General features: G+C 38.6%; 1 protein-coding gene across 25 annotated transcripts in view; it reads right to left on the bottom strand.

Annotated features, from left to right (window-relative positions):
• The window catches only part of unc80 (unc-80 homolog, NALCN channel complex subunit), a 139,955-nt gene that overhangs the window by 42,619 nt on the left and 74,708 nt on the right, over positions 1-22,628 (bottom strand). For 12 of the 25 annotated variants that reach the window (XM_031893923.1, XM_031893924.1, XM_031893907.1 and 9 more), the window contains 10 exons: positions 17,496-17,699; positions 16,241-16,341; positions 15,474-15,674; positions 13,809-13,916; positions 12,856-12,994; positions 8,867-9,048; positions 7,967-8,119; positions 3,253-3,439; positions 809-940; positions 126-269 (listed from right to left, as the gene is read on the bottom strand). In XM_031893923.1, coding sequence (XP_031749783.1) covers positions 126-269; positions 809-940; positions 3,253-3,439; positions 7,967-8,119; positions 8,867-9,048; positions 12,856-12,994; positions 13,809-13,916; positions 15,474-15,674; positions 16,241-16,341; positions 17,496-17,699 — 1,551 coding nt within the window. The remainder of the gene's footprint in view (positions 1-125; positions 270-808; positions 941-3,252; positions 3,440-7,966; positions 8,120-8,866; positions 9,049-12,855; positions 12,995-13,808; positions 13,917-15,473; positions 15,675-16,240; positions 16,342-17,495; positions 17,700-22,628) is intronic. The other 13 variants (XM_031893925.1, XM_031893928.1, XM_031893929.1 and 10 more) reach the window with 8 other exon arrangements.

Genomic DNA, 22,628 nt, shown 5'->3' with positions numbered 1-22,628 from the left:
AAATGCTCTCTTTCTGGCCCATACAATTTTGTGTAAGCTACCTGTACATTTTTCAGTATTTTTGCAAGCAGTAAGAATGCAATTGATTTTACCAAATTAAACTTTACCAATAAAACTCATCATACCTGCTACTCCATCTTCACGCACATCCCCATCCTCCATCAAGTGAACAATGGGCAGCACTGCAGCACAAATGCAGGCTGGGAAAACTGGCTGGGGTGGTTGGGAGACATGATGATTTCCAGTGTGTTCTGTTGCATGCTCCTCATCTGTAAAACAGATGAAGAATAAATTAAAATGAAGAATAACTAAATAAAGGATGGATTCTAACCCTGCTTGTGAAATACACAAGTTTTATTGGAGGAGCTATTGGAAATATATAGACTGAAAATAACTAAGAAATAACTAGAAAAGAACTGGATTTATGACCTGACTTGAGAATTTGCTATGAGAATTGTAAAAAGTATGTTATAACCAGACAGGTAAAGTACACAAAGTATTTGCTTAAGTCCCAATGATGTCAGTAGTTTCTCCTGAGAAGATCTAAGTTTCCTTGCTTCTTGACATATCTGGCTCTTCTTTTGATGTTTTTGTAATAACTAAATTTTTTAGCATTACATAGAATGACTGATGTAACGTCCTTTGATTCACTCTGAACTGCATTATTGATTGTAATTATAGAGTCCATTGCTCATCACTTGATGTTATGGCGTTTGCTTCTCTGAATAATGATTGTGGATTCCCTTCCTGTCAGTAAAACAAATGAATACAGTGCATAAACCAAGGGTACCTTGACTTTTTGACTCACCTTCAGCACTCACAGCAGAGCGTATAGACCACACAGACCCTCGGCGGAAGGAGTAGTTACGGTGTGAAGTACTGGAGGTACAGGATGGACTTACTGAAAGGCGTCTGGAATTCAGATTGGTGGGTTCTTCTACTGGCAAACACAATGAAACAGGTGAAACCTGCTCTAGCATACCCAAACTGGTACAGACTCCATATTATGATACAGAGGGAATAGCAGATAGTAAAAAGATGCAAACGTATCTATCCATTTGTTTGCTCTAGTTCATATCTTATCCAACCACAATAAATAGCAAATTAAGAATATACTGTATTTATATATTTAACATTTTTAAACTTTCCTAAAAAATAAAGTACATTGGGTTACTAGGCTTGTAGCATACTTTGCATACTTTGTGCTTAGAGTACATTGACCTCTGAATCTCTGGTAAGTTTATCTGACAGTGGAGCCATGATTTTCCTGCAGGATATTTCCACCACAAATGGGGCCTGATTCACTAAAGGGCGATAAAAATTATCACACGCTTTTTCGCATTAAAAAACGCAAAATAATTTGTGCGTGATTCACCATAGTATTATCGTGTGCGAAAAATCGCCATTTTCGCATGGGTTATTTCTCGCACTAGTTTTACCGTTTTGCGTTAATTTCCGCGCTGAAAAGAATACGATCGCATGATTCACTATAACTTTTGCGCGCTAAATATCGCATTCGGCTATGCGAAAATTAACACCTACTACAGGCAGGCGAAAAATTATACAAAAGTACAGTAAATGATTTTTTGCAATAAAATATGGACTTACAGTGTTATTTATTCAAGTATGTGTTTCCCCTAGAGTGACGCAGCCGCCAGTTTGCAGCGAAATGTTCATTTTTAATACAGTAATTTTCTGCAAGTATTGGCGTGTATGGCTAACATGGCGTGCGTTCATTTGCGCGACTATTTCTATTTGGCTACAAGTGATGAAATGTTTCGCCAGGCATGGATTCGCAGCGAATTTTTGGACGTGCGTTGAATTTTTTTCGCAGCGGATTTTTTCATGCGTTTCTCAAAACATTCCGCCAATGGCAAAACGCATGAAAAAATTTGCCACGCAAAAATTCACCGCACATCCAAAAATTTATACAAGTGTCAAAAAATAATAGTCACAGCAACAATTTTTTTGCCCGCACAACATTTTTGCCGTTTCGTGGATCTTTCGAAAGATTTGCTAATTTTTCACTAAAGAACCAGAACACATTTACTCATCACTAGTGGCTACTATTTATAAGCATCTACTATTTATATGATACCATTTATATGTGGCTAATATTTATATACATCATTTATATGCGGCAACAATTTTTATACACTATTTCTATGCTACCATTCATATGCGGCGATTATTCGCGTAATTTAGCGCATGTTCCGGCAAATACCGCATTGAAATAGTCTTTTCGCGAGTTAAATAACGCATGCAATATCGCGCGTAAAAAAGCGCGAGTATGCTTATAGTGAATTGTGCGAAAAATCGCCAAAATTAAGACGCGGTAAAAATTTTAGCGCACAATAAAAATAGCGCACGTTTTATCGCCCTTTAGTGAATCAGGCCCATAGTGTAGATTATTTGAAATCACCCCTCAATGAATTTAGGGATCTTTGGGGTTGAGATTTAATAATCATAATGAACACTATGTTACATATTAAATCTCCTCTTATTGCTATTTCTTGAACTCGTAATGCCACCTGAAAAGACTGGCCTGAATAATGGTCTTGGGCATTTTTGATGGTTCTGATGACCCCCAAAACACTTTCACAGAGTAACAATTCACCATTTCGCCATTAGTGATTTTTTTCTTGAAACTGCCATAAAAATTTACAGAAATTTACCAAGAGAGGAAAAAGTCGCAGTAGCATCAAAAAAGAGGCAGGCATGTCAAATTGTGAGGTAGCCGCATTTCGCGAATTTTTTGTATCCTGAAATTATGAAAGCTCATAACTGGGAACCAATAATGCATGATATGCTCTAATGACGAGGACGAATGTTTGTATATGGCACAATAATAAGTACAGGTATGGGACCTGTTATCAAGAATGCCTTGGACCTGGGGTTTTCTGGATAAGGGGTCTTTCCGTAATTTATATCTCATTTTCGTTAATTGATCCCAATAGGATTGTTTTGCCTCCAATAAGGATTAATTAGATCTTAGTTGGGATCAAGTACAAGGTACTGTTTTATAATTACAGAGAAAGGGAAATTATTTTTAAAAACGGAAATTATTTTCTTATAGTGGGGTCTATGAGAGATTCGGAACTTTCTGGATAATGGGTCTCCGGATAACGGATCCCATACCTGTATATGTAAAACTATTATTTAGAGAGATGGAATTAGTGTTAAAAGTGAAATCACTAATAGTGATAGTCATAAAATAACTGTGGCAAGTTGTTTACTGATCCTACAGCACACCTTCTTCCTCCTGTTCAGAATTAGGGGAACATGTGGGTTCATAACAGGCCTCCTGTGTGACAGGGATTGCAGTGATTAAACTGGCCTCTCGGCCCAGCCTTTTCTTCTCCTCCTCCTGCTGAAGGTTCTTGAGAATGTGCTCAGCCCTCTGGTGGGAACGAGACACTGCCCGAGCTGAGAAGGATTTCTGTGCAGCCATGGTTGGAGAAAAAGAGTAAATTAGGTGTACATATGATGTAGGTGTACACATGATGAGCCTCAGTCTTAGTTAAAGCTAAAACATGCATACATATTGTGTTGTCTATTCTGCACATATTAGTTACTGGATATTAAACTAATGCAGTGAGTGCCTTTTATTTATCTGTGAAGCATTTTTTAAGTCATTGCTTTATTTAAGCCTTTTGCGTTCAGACCTGGGATTCTGTTCCCATCAGTCCTTTAATCTTCAGCTTGAGCAGTTTTTGGATACTGATTTCCCTTTCTGAAACAAATGGAACTGATTCTTATGGGCTGATGTATCAATTTTCGAGTTTACACCTATGCTATGATCTGTGTCAACACCTCTGGCATTCATTTGCACTTTGATTACTGAACATATACAATGGCTTGGACTTTGCGTGAGGTTACAAAATTATCATTAGCAACTGAATGTAATCAAATTCCCTTTTTATATCCATTCTCCCTTTTTTAATTCTGATTAGTTGTCATGATTATGTGTCGGGGGTATAGTTTCTGTTTCACAACGGGAAACTAAGTAGCCTTCAATCATCCTCCTTGCTCCCCTTGATCCTTTTACTTACATCTGTTTTCTCATTAAGGTCCTAGAGGTTTGCGGTTTTGCTAGGTTATTCAGTTCTCACAATCAGGTTAGGCAAGGTAAAAATTGAGACCACAGCCCCTGGGTTCCTGCCTTCTCTTTGTGGTATTCCCAGGGCCTAGATAGCCAATGTGAGATAGTAGCTTTCTTTGGGAATGTCTCCAGATTCTCTGTATTTCCATTTTCTAATCTTGCCGCATAACAAGGTTGTAATCATGGTGGTTTTTCAAAGAGATTATATTTTTTCACTTACTTTGTAATTCATTTAGGTAAATCCAGTGATCAAATTGTGGCACGGGCATTTTAACTCAGCACTATTCACTTTATTGTTAATTGATTAATAAGCATTTGATCCGTCAGTGATAAACTTTGTAGTGATGAATTGAAGGGGGTGATTTTTAATAATTCCTGTGGATGCAGTGACTGGACTGCAGCACTTTGACATCACTTGTCACTTTACTGTCAATAATAATGTTATATTTTTTATATTTCAGTGATTAATTTTGCAGTGATGAATTACACCCTGGGCATTTATTACTAAATGATTGATCAAGTCATTTATTGGGACTTTTGCGTAACCACTGAGATTTGTAAATGGGCAAGGAATTCTGAACCCACGAGTATATAGCAACTCAACTTTCAGTGGAAAAAAATGTATAGGTTGCACCAGTGCAGATAATATTACAGGAAAAGTCATTGTTTTTGTGCCCAAAAAATATACCACTTTGAAAGGGTTTTACAAAATGCGAGATACACAATTATTACATTGTAAAATGCTAATGTTTGTTGTTATTTAGGCACAATTTTTATGACATTTACCTAGTGGTGTTCTAAAGGATACCTAGAACTATTCTAGAGCACATACAGTAATTAGAAGAGAATAACATGCATGTTCAAAATGGCATGCACCACTGCAGCAGGCACAGGATAAGTAGAGATCATTACTAATAAGTTACCTTTATTTCTAACATTTATGTTGCACTTAAAAAGAGAGAAAACAGAACTTTACACTTTCTGATCAATAATATTTAGGTTTTCTAATCTCCATATCCATATTTCTATGTTAGTATGTTAATCAAAAGAGGAATCATTCACACAGATAAAACCCTGGCTCTACAAAATGATTTCTCAGGATATCCCATAATCACCCTACATTGATTTTGGAACCATTTCTGTATATGAAAAAGGCAATGGTATAAAGGTGCTAACTACAGCCTATTTCATAGATATTAAATTATGCCTTTAAGCAATGTACTAAAAAGACTCATACTAATGCAGCTTTACCATGATTGTTTACCTACAATGCAGTGTTTTTCCACTATAAGTGTTTTTTCCACTATTATATACAGAGTCTGACTACTGTATATAATGCACTGCAACTTCTAGCAATTTGTCGATATAAAAGCAAATAATAGTCCATATAACAGAATTTCGGCATGGCAGCGCCAGACCAAGTTGGCCCCTCCCCATGCACGTGTGTGTCCACACTGAAGACAGGGGGATGAGAGGTAATGCTGGTGGTGGAGGAGACATGCTGGCAGTTGGGGGAGAAGGGTCCAGAGTAGGATTAGGCAAAAGAGGTACATGTCTAGTGCCCCCACCACCATTGGGCCCTAGGCACATGCCTCTTCTGCCTTCCCCTAGTTCCAGCCCTGCTGAATGGCACCTCTTCTGGCATATGGCATTAATTATCAGCTGTATATGTTAGTGCAACACACAAAATTCCCAATTCAGCTAAAAAAGACACTAAATAGGACATTAAATGTAAATGTGACAAAATGTTGATAAGTAATAGGTTAAAAAAAGACAACACAACTACCAAAATCCTGTGAATCAAACCAAAGCCAAGCAAAAGTTTTCAAACCTCAACCTTAATTACTAACAGTGATCCCCAACCAGTGGCATGTGAGCAATAGGTTGCTCACCGCCCCCTTTCATGTTGCCCCCAGTCGCCTGAAAGTAGGTGCCAATTATTAAATTCCTGGCTTTGAGGCAAATTTTGGAAGCACAGACACTGTTTTACTCCAAGCAGAGCCCCCTGCAAACTAGCCGTCCACATTTGGTACCAAATAGCCAATCACAGCCCTTATTTGGCATCCCTAAAAAACTTTTTTCATGCTTTTCTTGCTAACCATCTGATTGTGGGTTATGAGTAAAAAAAGGTTGGAGATCCCAACTATAGAGAAATATGAACATATTTTTTCCATTCTGAAGGATGGTTTTCATCAGATGAAAATACTTTCCATCAGTTTAAAGTGGCCCCCAAAATATGTATATAATACACTCTAAAAACAATGTAATTTATAAAGCAATTACAATGTCTCCTTTTAAAAACCCCTTCTCCAGGTCTCATGACATAAATGCAAAGTAAAGTCAGTAAATATTACTGCCGATTACAGAAAACAATACAAATTGCACAGCTTGTACCATAAAATCACTGCTTGCAGCCTTCATTCTTTGCTCAAAAGTTTTTTTTGCAACATGACATCAGGGTTTCCCCCTTTCCATTCTCAGTGCCACAATCACTGATGATTCACATGTGCAGTACTAGTCTTAGAGGAAACGTCACAGCTTTGCTTGAGCAAATGAAAAAATGGTAAACAAAGAGGGGGCAGTGGAATATCAAGTGTTAATTGCAAAGAAAGCAGGGGAAGTTTAGTTCCAGGCCAACTGCATGCATTTCCACCCTTTCAAACCCATCAATATTCTTTTTGTGGATTGGAAAAATGCAAAGCATTTTCAGAATAAGGCGTTGCACAGATCTATAGTCATCGCCAAAGTTACTGACTTTGAACTTTTTTTAAAGAAAAGTTTTTGTGGAAAATTATTTAAATAATAATGCTATTGTATTCACATACATCACAGCATATATTCACACCATACCTTATATTATTACACACAGTCATCCTAAAATGGGCTGGATAAACAGACTCTGACAGACATTGTCAAGAGCGTTAGTTTGTTATCCACAATAGCCCCTCAAATCCTTCTCAACACAGTTCTGCACTGAAAAAAAGTCAAAGTATAACATAAAAGACTTTTTATCAAATTTCTTGTTTACTGTTTTGACACTAATATGACTTCAGCAGTTTTTCTTCTCTTCCACCTATTCATAAAGTTCTTATCAACCTGAAGCAAGCTATTACAAACACCAAATATTTAATTGCCATTTTTAACATCCACTGAAACAGCAAAAATGCATGGCAAACGTTAATACACTTTATAAACAAGGGCTCCTTGTCTTAATTATGGACTCACAGTCAACATACACACTGAACTCAAGTCCTTCCCATTAACTTGCAAGTGTTTCCAGGATATTACTGGCAACCAATGATCCTCTCAGATTAGAGTAACTTCTTGGCCCAAAGAGTATTTGTCTTTGGAGAAATTTCCAAGTGCAACATTATTTGCATGCATGTGGAGTTCTAATCATGCTTGAAATTTTTTACTGTCAAAGCCCATTTGAAAGAGCAAATTGGAATTATAAATATTATAAATATTACATTTAACTGCTACTGTCTAAACCTGATTTATTGCTTATTATACAGGTCTGTCAGAGCATGCCAGGAGTTATGCACCACAATGCTTGATTAAAATGCTTGGCATGCACACTGAGTGAAAGTGGTTGAAGTTCTATACAGGCAAAAGCTAATCCATAATGTCAGTCTAAGGCTGGGCTTGGCATGCACAGTCAGGTCTAATTATGCTTGCTGTGAATTATTTATTGTATGGTTCCAGCAGCAGCAGTTTAAAGGAGTGTAAATATATTCCCCTTGGTGTTAAAATCTAGTTTTTCAAGTCAGCGAGCTAAATGCATGCCAATGCGCATCCAAGTGCAAGCAAAGAGAATCCATAAGCAAACCAGAAGAATAAATCTTTATCCTTTGATATTCGTACATGTTTCACACTCCTACTCACAGACTGGTCCTCGTTGATTGGGTCTTGCACACTTCCACTGCTCTGTGGTACCCAAGGAGGGTCAAACATAGGAACAGATGGCATCCCCAGAATGGGTGATGGAAGAGTAAAGTTAATGCTGGGAGGAGGGATCTAGAACAATATGATAAAACTATTATTAACAGAGGTCCAAGTACCGCAAACATTGTATTATAACATATAGATTTCAATCCAGAATAGTATATAATCAATTCTTATTTTTTTACTTTTTTATTACAAACCTCCTTCAGAGTGGTAACAGGTAACTATGATCAATTATCAACATTGCAATTTTCCAGACACTATATCATTATATGATAATGTGCATATTTGGGTTTTAAATTGGATTTTATGCATCCTTTCAATATATAAAACATCAGTTGTATGGGCTGTTTTATGAACACAAGCTTAAGTTGAAAGCATTAAAACAGAAAAAGACGCGCGAGTCTTTTTCGGCGATTTCCCGAAATCGCCCCGCCGCGTCTGCCATCCCACCGGCGACTTACATGTTCGCCGGTGGGATGGCAGGGGGAAGGCAACTCGTGGAGATTAGTCGCCCGCGAACAGGGAGTTTTGCCGCGGGCGACTAATCTCCCCGTGTGCCAGAGCCGTTATTGTTGCCACACTGAGAACTGCAGGTGAAAAAAATATGAGCCTAGGCATGTATGCAATTTATCAAAATGGATACTAATTAGCATTCATATTGCGACATTTGACATAAGTTGCAGTGGAAGTTATTTAGCGGGCTTCCATTATTACACTGGAATTCTTGGTTAAAATGCTGCATTGAGGATAAAAAACATGTTGACTTGCACATTGCATTCATAAATTAGCCTTGAAGTGTTTGGTCCCTTTCCCCACCTTATAAATCTGCTGTGCTCCTTCTTCCATCCGAGGCCAAACCTGATAACGGAACCTCCAGAGTGTATGGAATTTTAGTATAGCATTAATTCGCTGAACTGTCTCAGGATGTTGAAACTCAGAGGTCAACATGTCCGAAACGGCATCAGGCACCTTCACAGCACAAAGTAAGAACATGGCAGCTGCAGAGGGAGTAAGATTTAGATAGAATTACATGGTCAAGGACTCAAGTGTTTTGTCATGACATTTGTTTAGACATTTTTAAAGTGTGTCTTGTGCTGAGCACAATGAAGGCATTTTAGCTTTGACAGCTTATATTTGTATTTGTGCTGCGTTAGTCCTCCCCTACCTCCAGGGATGTGAGTGTATGCTAGAGGTCAGGTACCCACACAATACCCACAAAGTGGTCTGAGTCCAGATAGGAAAACTTCCCATATCCATTTTTTTGCTTTTTAATGGCATGATTTCAAGTTTTTCTCAAAATTTACACACAATATACCGTATTTTTCGGACCATAAGACGCACCGGACCATAAGACGCACCAGTTTTTAGAGAAGGGAAATGAAGAAAAAAAGATTCTGAAACAAATAGTGTCCTAAAATATTTTATGTGCATTAAAACCCAACATCACAGTCATAAACACATGCAATCAACCCTGTAAATAAACAGCAGCATTTAGAACCATTTAGAACCATTATTAACAAATACAGTCAGCAAAAGACAAAATGTACTGTAAAACACAATAACAAGAGACTTCAGTAATAAATTAGAATTAAGTTGAAGATTTATGGTAAAGGTTCTGCTTGTTTTATGAGAACCCCAAGAACTCCTCATCGCTAGAGTCAGAATCTAGAAAGCTCAGATCCTCACAATCACTAACAGGACTTTCGTCACTACTGGTGCTGGTACCAGTATTTTCATATAACATATCATCTTCAGTCCCATCTAAGGTATTGCTGATGCCACATTTTTTGAAGGAATGTACAATGATCTCATCCTTAACTGAGTCCCATGAGGTTTTCACCCACTCACAAACTTGGGTAATAGTGGGCCTTTTTATTTTTCCAGTAGGTGTAAGATCATGATTACCAGCAGCCATCCATTTGTTCCACTCTTCCCTCATAAACACTTTAAATGGTTTGTTGATGGACACGTCCAGAGGTTGCAGCTGGCTGGTAAGACCACCGGGAATTACAGCTAAATGGGTTTTGACTTCTCTAAAGTTCTTTTTTGTAGTGTCGGTGATATGTGCTCTGAACTGGTCAAGCACTAACAAGGATGGTTTTTTTAAAAGCCCGCCTGGACGCTTGGACCACACTTTTTCAATCCAGAGCCTCATTCCCTTTTCGTCCATCCATCCTTTGTCATGGACATGCACCACGACTCCCCGAGGAATCGCTTCTTTTGGAAAAGTTTTCCTTTTGAAGATGAGCATTGGTGGCAATTTAGTACCATCTGCACAGCAGGACAACACAAGCGTGTAATGGGTTTTCTCATACCCTGAAGTTTTAACTGTTATAGTTTTTGCTCCTTTGTGGTCTACTGTTCTATTGGATGGCACATCAAAAGTAAGTGGGACTTCATCCATATTTCCAATCTGGCTTAGTTCAAATTGATTCTTCTTTCTGGCATCAATGACGAATTTGTGAAAAGACAAGATCTTTTCCTCGTATTCTTTGGGCATTTTTTGAGCAATTTTTGTTTTGGTGCGCATAGCAAGGCCAGATCGCTTCATGAATCTGTAGCACCATGATGGTGAGCTAGTGAAATTTTGAATTCCTTTTTCCACAGCAATGAGTTTTGCTTTATTTATGATCATTTTTGTGGAGACCAAGAAGTCATTTTCACGGTGATGTGTGATCCACTCCTTTATGTCCACCTCCAACTCTGGCCACTTTGCAGCATGCCCACGTAAAGTGTGCTTACTTTTCTCCAACTTTTGCAGCTGATCCTCCTGTTTCCTCCACTCTCTTATCATCTTTTCAGAGGGAGGTGGTCCAAAGTGTCTCTCTGCTGCCCTGTTGCCATGCTCCTTTGCATATTTTATAACTTCCAGTTTGAAACCAACTTTATATGTGCATCTCTTCTGCTTGGACATCTTAGTGAGGGGGCGGTACTGGTACCGTATTTCTGCAAAACAGTACCGTAAATAAAGAACAGAAAATGCATAGAAAACACGTACATGCAACAGAGATTTTAACGCAACAACACAGCTGCATATGTGTGAAAGGGCCCTCAGGCCTAAACACTGTATGTTACCGGTATAATAGTATGAAGAGAAATTCTGACGTAGCGGCATTATCAATCAGGGCATCCAGCACCCAACATATTGCCCCCCCCACCTGTACCAGCAGCACCCAACATATTGCCCCCCACCTGTACCAGCAGCACCCAACATATTGCCCCCCACCTGTACCAGCAGCACCCAACATATTGCCCCCCCCACCTGTACCAGCAGCACACAACATATTGCCCCCCACCTGTACCAGCAGCACCCAACATATTGCCCCCCACCTGTACCAGCAGCACCCAACATATTGCCCCCCACCTGTACCAGCAGCACCCAACATATTGCCCCCACCTGTACCAGCAGCACCCAACATATTGCCCCCCCACCTGTACCAGCAGCACCCAACATATTGCCCCCCACCTGTACCAGCAGCACCCAACATATTGCCCCCCACCTGTACCAGCAGCACCCAACATATAGCCCCCCACCTGTACCAGCAGCACCCAACATATTGCCCCCCACCTGTACCAGCAGCACCCAACAAGAATTGCCCCCATTTCATGTAAAAGCAGCCTACCTGCTCAGGTTTTCGCCGCACCACAGCGCCTCTGTCCCTCTGTGCAGAAACAGTGCAGAAACTGCCTTTGAATGAGTTTGAATGACTCTGGCGCTGTGCGCATGCACGATGACGCGCATGCCCATACGCATGCGCGTCATTGTGCATGCGCACAGCGCCAGAGTATAGAGGAGGGCCCTCCACACGCACAGAGACCACACCGGCAAGCGCCGGTATATAGAGGAGGGCCCTCCACACGCACAGAGACCACACCGGCAAGCGCCGGTTTATAGAGGAGGGCCCTCCACACGCACAGAGACCACACGGGCAAGCGCCGGTATATAGAGGAGGGCCCTACACAGAGACCACAACATGGGCAAGTAAAAAACCTTTTTTTAAAGTATAGCTGTAGGCTATCTTTGGACCATAAGATGCAGGGACTTTTTCCCCCCACTTCTGGGGGAAAAAAAGTGCGTCTTATGGTCCGAAAAATACGGTACTACTAAAATCCATAAAGTTTATGATTTTATCCACACAGGAAATCATATAAAATATCCATAGTTTGTGTAAATATTATACTGCAAACTCATTTAAATTAAAATGCACTGCAAGGTCAGACTTTATTTTAGCCTACAAAGCAAAAGTGTTGGGGGTTCACTAAGCTCAATGGTCCCTTGGTATTTTATAGTAACATACTGTACATCAGTGTTAAATAACAGGACTCATCCATGACTTATACATTGTATAAGTAATGGCTTCAATGTACATGACCTGTACATTTTTTGGGGGAATCTGAACCAGCCCAAGGCAACCACAGCCCTTTAGCAGGGAAGATCTGTGCCTCCAAAGATGCCCCAGCAGCTCCCCATCTTTTTTTCTGCTGATTCACTACATCATTTACAAGGCAGCCATAGATAGCTCTCCGCAAAATACCTTTAACAGTCAGTAACGTAATGCATCTACCACTTTTATCTCTTAAAGGATAAAATATCCTGGTATATTTAGTGCATGTAACAAGTGCAAGTGTGAATTTGTTTATTACTTTAGCATGTTTGTAGGTCAGGACAAAATGCTATGTATTGTGTATTTAAATGGCAATGTCATATACACCAACATACCATGGTCACACAGTCAATGCTGTACAGTAGTCACAGGGTGAAGGTATGAAGTGATCATCAGACAGTGGAGCAGGAACTAACTTACCTGCAGCTCCCGCCATGTGCTCATCCACACTCAGTAGCAACTCCCACGCAGCAGGCTGGATGTCACTGTACATTTCCTCTGTTAGTATTGGGGCTGCTTTAATCAGCAAGGACAGAGGCGCAGGGGACAAGCTCATCACCTGAAGAGCAAAGAGAGATTTTATTTTACTATTTATTTTTTATTCTTATTTACAATGAACCTTTACTTTTTTAAAAATGTTTTAATCTGCCAAAAAATACTTTTTGGAGGAATTGTTTAGGAATAAATAGGGAATCTCAGTGTTTTGAAACCTCAGTAAAATTTTATTTTCTTTATTCTGATATACCACATGCATATGATAAAGGGTCTATACCTGAAACCTAGCCTATGTACCTCAGCAACCACCCATTGCTTTAATTAACCAATAAAGGACTGTTTTTAACTTTGGAGAAGGAGTGAGGCCTTCTTTCCTTTTTTTATTGTTAATATACCACATTACCACATATACGTAATACTAGTTCTTTTAGGTTTGCAAATATTCCTCTCTCTGATACGTGTGCTATGTAAATCACGGTTATCTTACATTTCTGTTCTGATCTGCCATGTTCTTTGTCTGGTTTTTCTGGTTTCTGTAATCAACTACTTCCCTCCTCCCCTGCTTTCAATTTAACATATAGTATGCACAGTATTGAACACACTTCATAACAATAGTGTATGGGCATGTTGGTGCAGTAAATGCACTGGGAGCTGTGAGAGATAAAGCCTAGAAATACAAGATGAAATACAAAGCATAGCAGCTGCCAAGGTGAGAGATCCAGATCACTAATTATTAGGCAAGAGCTGCTCACTTCAGACCTCAAGCCTTCAGGTTTATTTTATATCAAGGTTTTAGCTTGATTTGAAAGTTATGAAACAGTAAAAATGTCCACGCATTTTAGATTGTCATTGTCCTTTTCAGCCTTACACCAACTTACCTGATGCCTTATATATTTCAGCATCCCACTGTCCTTTTTCCCCTCTAAGTTAGCCTCTGTAACTCTCTTTTTCAGAGAAGGAGTTCGCAGGCAAGATTTGTCTGAACACTGCAGGAAGACAATTGGCCAGATTTATTATGATGAGAAAATGTATTTCCTAATTCCATTTTCTGAAGAATAAATATTAGAGGAAACATATAGCAAATGAATACACCATTTTTGGCAGGAGTGTCACTTTTATATGGCAACCCTCCTATTAGTATTATTACAGTATACTGTATGTATTTCTGTACCTACTTTTAGTCACCTCATGCAAGAGGCTGTACACAGTATTTCCATCTCTTTGGAAAGGTATGCTCCTAGGAGAGGTAGAGAAGGATGTCTGCTATAGGGTGTTTGCTAAAGGACTTATCGTGGGTCATGCAAGTACCACAGCTCTCTTATGTACTGTTATGTGTCTCAAAACGTAATTTGGATAACTATAAAATTGCTCTATATTATGACTCTATATCATGTGTCATCAACAATGTACATGTATAGTTCTTAATTAGCAGTTCTACATTATTAATAAACTACAGGCTTAAAGGCTGGCCACCCCCAATAAAAGAGAGGTATATGGGGCAGACAAACACATGTGCTTTGTTAGTAAGTCCCAGATTCTACAACCTCCATCTTGAGAAATCAGTTCATATGTAAGAAACAGGTCATAATTCATGTGCATGAATCTTTAAAAAGGAGCTAAGCAAACACAATTAATGGATTCATATTTAAAATGAATAAAAATATATTATTATTATTATTCACCCCTCATAAATACCCCTCAACAGTCCATCCTACAAGAAAACATTGTTTAACATGGAAATGAACTCCAAGCAGAGCAACAGGAAAAGAGGTTAGTTTCTATTGAACCAAAAATGTTCTGACGGAACCAAATGATTTGGTTCCATGTGTAACTTCCTCTAGTTTAACAGTGTGTTATAATAAAAAAAATATTATTTCTGTAATGTAAATCCACATTTCAACACATCCGACCCTATTTACCATGTGCTTTTATAAGTGAATAGTTTTAGGGCATATTTCTACAAGCCTATTTTTTTTTTTTTTTTAAACCAATTATTTGAATAGATCTGCATGTTGAGGGGCTGGAAAGTAATTTGTTTAGATGTTTACTGAAAGACTGTATATAATCATTATATTTAATGAATAATCACCCTGCATAATAATGACCCCCTAAACTGGCAGAGGTTTCCTCTGTATGATTTAACTAAATGTTTTTGAGTTCAGATTTATTTGATGACTGTAACTCAACAACCATTTTTCCGCGTGACAAATGTTTTTGTGTGCAGCATTTACGAATAATGTTGTTTCTTACTCCAAGCACATTAAAGTCAGTGGGCATTTTTTCTTACTCCAAAATTTTTTTTTACAGCAGTTTCGCTAAAAAAATTCCCATGGTGAAGTGCAGAATTTCGCTGTGAATCCTTGCCTATGAAAAAAGTTCACTCATGACTAGAATTGAGCTGTTAAAGTTGTAGGAAATAAGAGCCATTTGTATATTCAAATAGTGCTGATGCTTTTGGAGGACTTTTTCTGACTACACTTAGGCTGACATTGTTACTCTTTGGTCCGTGATTCGTTGCATTTCCAAAAGTTTGACATACATACCTCTTTCATCTTTTTGCCTCTAAAGCCAGAACTGCTAGTCAGACCATCTTCTTTAATTGAATCCACTGTGTCTCCATACAGCAGCTTGATGGCTCTGACCAACCGAGCACAAGAACGACTGTGGTGAAGGTAGCAGTGTGGGTGGCAATAATCCACATGAGTGCAAATAAAGCTTTGCTGGTTGCATAAAAGGATCATTACCTGACAACATAAAATAACTCTATAGTCAGCTGGCATATTCTAACAATTCTTCAAAAAATACATCTTCCATTTCTGAAGCAGGCTAATGGATTACATATAGACATCATGCAAGCCATGTTTAGCAAGACTGGCATTGTTTAATAATGAATCAACTTTAACATCATGAATAAAATAAGCATCAATTTATAGAATGTGAAGGCTATGAAGGCTCTGACAGCATGTTCGGTAGGCTGCAGCAACAGCTAATAAGAAATGCTTCCCCACATATTCATATTTGAAACCCTTAGGGCAAAAACCTACTACTCATTTGAGGTGCTTTTCTAAAGTAAAAGGTAACTTTTATTAAATTAATAAAAACTAGAAAGGTGGCCCTGGTTTAAGATGCTTTAACAGTTTTGGACCAAGAAGGTCCTGGTTTTAGTTGGTTTTACAATTTAATGAGCCTTAGCAATTACTACTCTGTAGATATTCAATATGCAAGTTTGCTTTCAGAGTCCTCGCAGTAAGAGGAAAGTTATATATGTGACATTTGTGTGTGCAATATGCCAATACACTACTGTACTCACATGTAACCATGACATGTTATGGTGGTAGCTTTCTTCACTGCTAATGTTTCCTCCTTCTGGCTCAATACTGGGCTCACTTGTGCTCCATGGACTTCCTTCTTCTCAGAGGCAAGAAACAAAAATGCCAAATGGTTAAAGACCTCTGTAATCTTATGGCTTATTAGTGGTCCTAACCATGGAAAGATGGTTTTACAACAGCATACAACAGCACACCACAAAGGCGTACACTGACTTCCAACCCATCTAGCTATTAGACTGACTAGCAAAGACAAGCACAGTTAATAGCACAAATCCCCTTTTAAAGGGGATGGGACAAAAGAGCGGAGAACAAATTCCCTGCCTATTGACAATGCTGCAAACCATTGGAGTGATCTGCCTTAAACAGAATAAAATGATTATGTTTTTAACTAGATGCATTCTCCAAAAATTTTTTTAAAGCATATACTGTATGAATGGAAGGGAGCTAAATGTTATCTGTATAGTTTGAAAGCTTTAGGCATATGTATCAATTTAATTTAAGTGATACGATGTGAAATATTTATTTTGGGACAAAGTCGCCTTATATATTCCCAATTTCATTGAAAAAAAATGGCAGATGGAGTTAAGCAGCAACTTAAAGATATTCAGCAAAAAGTAGAATTTGAGGCTAATGCCAGACGAGGCGTAGGGCGGATATTTTTGACAAGCAGATATTTTTTCCGCTTGCTGAAAATTCCGCCCTACGCCTCCTACATGTGCCTGCACCCGAATGAATGAGATACGCTCGGGTGCAGTACATGTAGCCGAAATATGCATAAAAACACGAGACAATGCAAAGTCTCATTCATTCAGGTGCAGGCACATGTAGGAGGCGTAGGGCGGAATTTTCAGCAAGCATTTTTCCGCTTGTCGAAAATATCCGCCCTACGCCATGTCTAGCATTAGCCTAATATTGTAGCTAATTACCCTAGAATCTATAGAACTAGTGTCTGTTATTTCTCAACATAACCTTTTATTTTTGCTTACTTATGTGATTCATTTCACTTTTGCCAAATGCAGACTATGGAGAGTCAATACAAGGTTATGAAGGTTGCACTGCTAAAAGGAATTTATATCAAGATAATATATTCCCGAATTATTTTATATTAATGATTAATGCCTTCTTCTTATCACCCGTTTGTTAAAGTGAACAATAGTGAAATATGTATTAGCTTCTAGGTGTTTATTACAGTGCTTCCTAACATATATCCTTCTAAGAGCCTCTCCACTGAATTACCTATGTCAGTAACAGTGTCCCTGCTCTGTGAAAGCTGGATCTCCTCATTCTCGGACCCTGAGTCCTGTCGTGTTAGCTTGGCGCTCTTTAGGCTGCCGGCCCGGCGAATGCTGGACAGGGAGCCCCCTTTCTTCACTCGGAAACTGCGTGTTCCTTTAATCTGGAGCAGACGGGAGCCTCCTATCCTGATCTTCCTGCTGGGAACTGCATTGAAAGAACAAATGAAGAATTCTCCCTCTTCTACAATGTATACCAGTTTAGATATTAGTGATATTGCTCTATGACCTCAGTGAATTTACTAATTCCACTCATATCTATTTCACATGCTCATCTAACACAATTTCTATCTATATATATCATTATAATTTAGTTGCTGCTGAAAGTACGTTTTATGTAAATTGAAATGTATGTGCAACTACTGTCAAACTAAGCCTGTATGAATTTAAAACTGTGAATTGGTCCATATTAGCCACATCTTTTACCTAAAACCTCAGTTATTTGGTGGTCATTTACATGTCACAAAAAATATTTGTAATAACAGTAAGCAACTGGTCAGTTATTCTATTTGATCTGTGAATTTCAGAAGAGAACAGTTCATACTGATGTATCCTGTGTTTAAAAAGTATGCTGTGATCTTTTTATGTTATGTTCTATGTATAGTTTGCTTCTTTCCTTACTAAATGTAATATTTTTGTTATTGGGTGTTAGCTCACAATACTTGTTCTGAGCAGGCAAATCCATGCATTGTACAGAATCTATTAACCCATGGAATTGTTGCCCTACCTACCAATCTATTATCTAAATCAGTGCTGTCCAACTGGCGGCCCGCGACCCCCCTCTGTGTGGCCCCCCACCTGTCTGGCTGCTTTGATGACTTACCTTTGAGTAAGCTTTAAATATTATCAGTACTGAGATTAACTGGCCCCCTGCATGGTTCTCACCTCAGATTCAGGCTGTAATTCCTCTGTATTGTTTAAAAATGTAATCCCCTGTACTGTTCACACCTTTTAATACCTGCATTGTTCACCCCCTGCAGTGTTCACACCTCAGGCTCAGGCTGTAATCACCCCCATTGTTCACTTCTTCACACCTCAGACATAGGTACTGTAGGCAGAGTATGGCACATACATCCAGCATAGGGCAGGCAGAGTATGGCACACACAGGAAGGGTAGTGCAGGCAGAGTATGGCACACACAGTCAGGGTAGGGCAGGCAGAGTATGGCACACACAGACAGCATAGGACAGGCAGAGTGCTGCCTGTGTGTGCCATACTCTGCTTGCCCTATGCTGCTTGTGGGAGGTGAACCTGGCAGGGGTTTGTTGTGGGAGTTTGTTAGCAGTTGGATGGTCCCTAAGGTGTGTAATTATGTACTGGGGGTTGCTCTGCTATCCACAGGGGAGGAGGAGGCATATGGAATTTAAGGGTATATCTTAATATGACATAATTCTTTCACATATGAATGATGGTTGTTATCCCCACAGTAAGGACCAAGCATTTGGGATTTTGCTGTGCTACCACCATTGTGATAAAATAGGTGTGGTTTGAAGTGGGTGTGGTTTCAAAAAGGGGAGTGGTCAAAACTGGCTTCCATTAGCGGCCCTCCACCATGTACGCTAGAGAAATTCCGGCCCACGGCACCGTAGAAGTTGGACAGCACTGATCTAAATCATTCCTCTAATATACCAATTGCCATTTAAATGGTAGTGGCATTTCTGTCAAAGGGAGAAATGTAAATGGCTGAATTCTTGTAGGTGATAGTTTGACTGCTCAAAGCGGGTGTCAGCTTTGATAAATTAAAACATCCCTGCCTGTCAGAAACATTTTCAAATTCAGAAAATATCAAACTACTCAGAATCCTTAAGTCTTCTGTAGTTTAAAATGTGCAAAATCAGCCCTTAAATCTTTCCATGGTCCACCTAAAGTGATACTGATCCGAAAAAATAAAAATATGAATATAAAATATGAATCTACATAAAAAGTTATCTATAGGTCACGTTGACCATTCTTTGCTGATAGGGCTGCTTCTGTAAGTAATTGTTACTTGAAGTCCCTAAACCTGACTGTTTTGCCAACCTGACTGTCCCTTCTCTGCCTGTGAGTTACAGCTTCTAATGCTAACGGCCTACTGCTGCACAAATATGTCAGCCCCCTCACAGAGGAACATGGGGGATCAGACAGGTAATGTCAAAGCATCAGACAAATACCTTTATGGCAAAATTATAAATAGCATGCTAAGACATTGTTATGACAGATGTAAAAATAATTTCATTTCTGGTATCAGTATCTCTTAAGGCCCAAAAGCTGACAGAGGGCAGAATATCCATGCTGGATTTCTATCCATTTCATTGTTGTTTTTAAGAAATGAATCATATGATACTATTGATTCATTGACTAATATAGTACAGAGGACGGGCCCACTGGTGGACTCAACTGGTGGAGCTGGAAAATTAATTTGGCTGATGATAATTTTGTGGACAAATCTACCAACAGGATCAGGAAGCAAATCTGAACATGTTGGTAAATCTGTCCACAAAATAATCATCAGCCAAATGAATTTTCTAGCTCCACCTCACCGCAACTACTGAGGAAGCAGACCTTGGTAGTGACTCACGATTACGGGCGTTGCATGGGATCTCCTCACATAATCCATATAGTTATTTCTAATGGAAATATTAAGAGCTCAGCCTGTATTTTTGTTTCTTTTGCTTTATTTCAAACAAGGAGGTACTATATTAACGACTTTCAGTTTTCAATGTATACATTCTGAGTATAAAACACTACATTTATAAAGCAATGCTTTGGTTGAAAGAGAAACCTTCAATTTTAATAAAATTCAGCAAAATATTGTGAAAGGTCTGCATCAATCTAAGCATATGAATTGGTTCTCCATATATGTATATATATAGATATATATACAAATATATATTTAAAAAAGCACATGGTATATCCTTTTGCGCTATATTTCCTTCTTAGCCTTTCACTAATATGCATATAAATTGTTAAGTAACTTTAAAACCCCCCAAAAACCTCCAAATTTTGTACTGTACCACCACGTGTGAAATCAAGTGATTGTTCAAGTAAAAAATAACCGTCATTTTTAAGAAAATGCAAAGTATATATTTTTGCTTAATTCTGTTGAATTCTTTTGAAAAGGCCAGTTGATTATAGAATATAGAATAGATTATTAAGACCTTATTGAACTACTAGAGGTTTAAAGGAACAGTAACACCAAAAAATGAAAGTGTTTTAAAGTAATTAAAATATAATGTACAGTTGCCCTGCACTGGTAAAACTGGTAATTTTGCAACAGAAACGCTACTATAGTTTATATAAATGAGCTGCTATGTCAACACGGGGGTAGCCATTGAAGCTGGGAAAAAGGAGAAAAGGCACAGGCACATAGCAGATAACAGATAAGCTTTGTAGAATATAATGGGGTTTTATCTGTTATCTGCTAAGTAACCTGTGCCTTTTCTCCTGTAAATGGCTGCCCCGTGGCTACACAGAAGCTTTATTTACATAAACTATAGTATCCTTTCTAAGGAAAACACAACAGTTGTTCCAGTACAGGGCAGCATTACATTATATAGTAATTACTTTTATACACTTTCATTTTTTGGTGTTACTGTCCCTTTAAGATTTATTGCACTTATTGCTAAATTTTAGAAATCTTGTAAATTAGAGGAATGGTGTTATTAACTGGCCAATACTGTACTAGTGCAGAAACTTATTGAACCAAAATCTTAAGATCGTCATTAAAGGAAAACTATACCCCCAGATTAAATACTTGGCCAACAGATAATTTATATCCTAAAAAGTGACCTATTGAAAATGAAAAGATAGATAGAAAGATATAAATGTTGCACTTTTCCCTTTTTCCCCTTGACCTCTTCACTCCATTTTTTTAGCAACCACTTTCCCTCAGAGATCACCTGACAGGAAATAATGCAACTCTAAGGGGCTGATTTACTTACCCACGAACGGGTCGAATGGAGTCCGATTGCGTTTTTTTCGTAATGATCGGTATTTTGCGATTTTTTCGTATGTTTTGCGATTTTTTCGGATTCTTTACGAATTTTTCGTTACCAATACGATTTTTGCGTAAAAACGCGAGTTTTCCTATCCATTACGAAAGTTGCGTAAAAAGTTGCGCATTTTGCGTAGCGTTAAAACTTACGCGAAAAGTTGCGCATTTTTCGTAGCGTTAAGTTTTAACGCTACGAAAAATGCGCAACTTTTCGCGTAAGTTTTAACGCTACGAAAAATGCGCAACTTTTTACGCAACTTTCGTAATAGATACGAAAAACTCGCGTTTTTACGCAAAAATCGTATTGGTAACGAAAAATTCGTAAAGAATCCGAAAAAATCGCAAAACATACGAAAAAGTCGCAAAATGTTCGTTTTCAAGTCGGAACTTTTCCAATTCGGGTCGGATTCGTGGGTTAGTAAATCAGCCCCTAACTGTATCAGGACGTTTGAGAGTAAAAGACAGAGTTGTGTAATTTTATTGGGTAATGTGACCTACAGTAGCACCTTTTTGCCCTTGGTTTGTTTGCATGACCTGTGAATCATACAAGCCCCAGGGCAGCCCTTGGCACTTAAAATGGATATTTTTCTGTATAGGATTGTCCAATGGCATAGACTGCTAGAAAAGTATATTTTTAGATGAAGTAATGTTTTAGATTTGGGCTGTTTTATACAATATATATTGTGCCCTTCAGATGTATAGTTTCCCTTTAAGCCTGACACTGCTTTTACGTCTGTATTAAATCTTCACCAAATAAGAGCTTCAGTATGGTCCATATTGCACCAGAGGCCAGAAGCTCCATAATCTAGATATGTATTATCATGTTTGGGCATAATGCTGTACTAGTAAAGGCCAGCAGCTTTATGAACCAAATGTTTAAGGTGAAATTTAGTAACTTTCCACATGTATTTTACTGAGCTTTTTTGTACATTGGTAAAGGCCAGTAGATTAGCGTTCTAGAGACAGAAGATAGAACCTATATCTAGAGACAGAACCTATAAAATGTTACTAATGGTTAGCAGCTTAATCTCGCACCTAGGGGCAGATTAACTAATCCACGAATCCGAATCCCGAAAGGGAAAAAATCGTATTGGAAACGAAAAC

The sequence above is a fragment of the Xenopus tropicalis genome, chromosome 9, assembly GCF_000004195.4.
Source record: "Xenopus tropicalis strain Nigerian chromosome 9, UCB_Xtro_10.0, whole genome shotgun sequence".
In the NCBI taxonomy this organism is placed as follows: domain Eukaryota; kingdom Metazoa; phylum Chordata; class Amphibia; order Anura; family Pipidae; genus Xenopus; species Xenopus tropicalis.
Note: the sequence above shows the minus strand (reverse complement) of the source record. Positions and strands in the feature narration are given on the sequence as shown.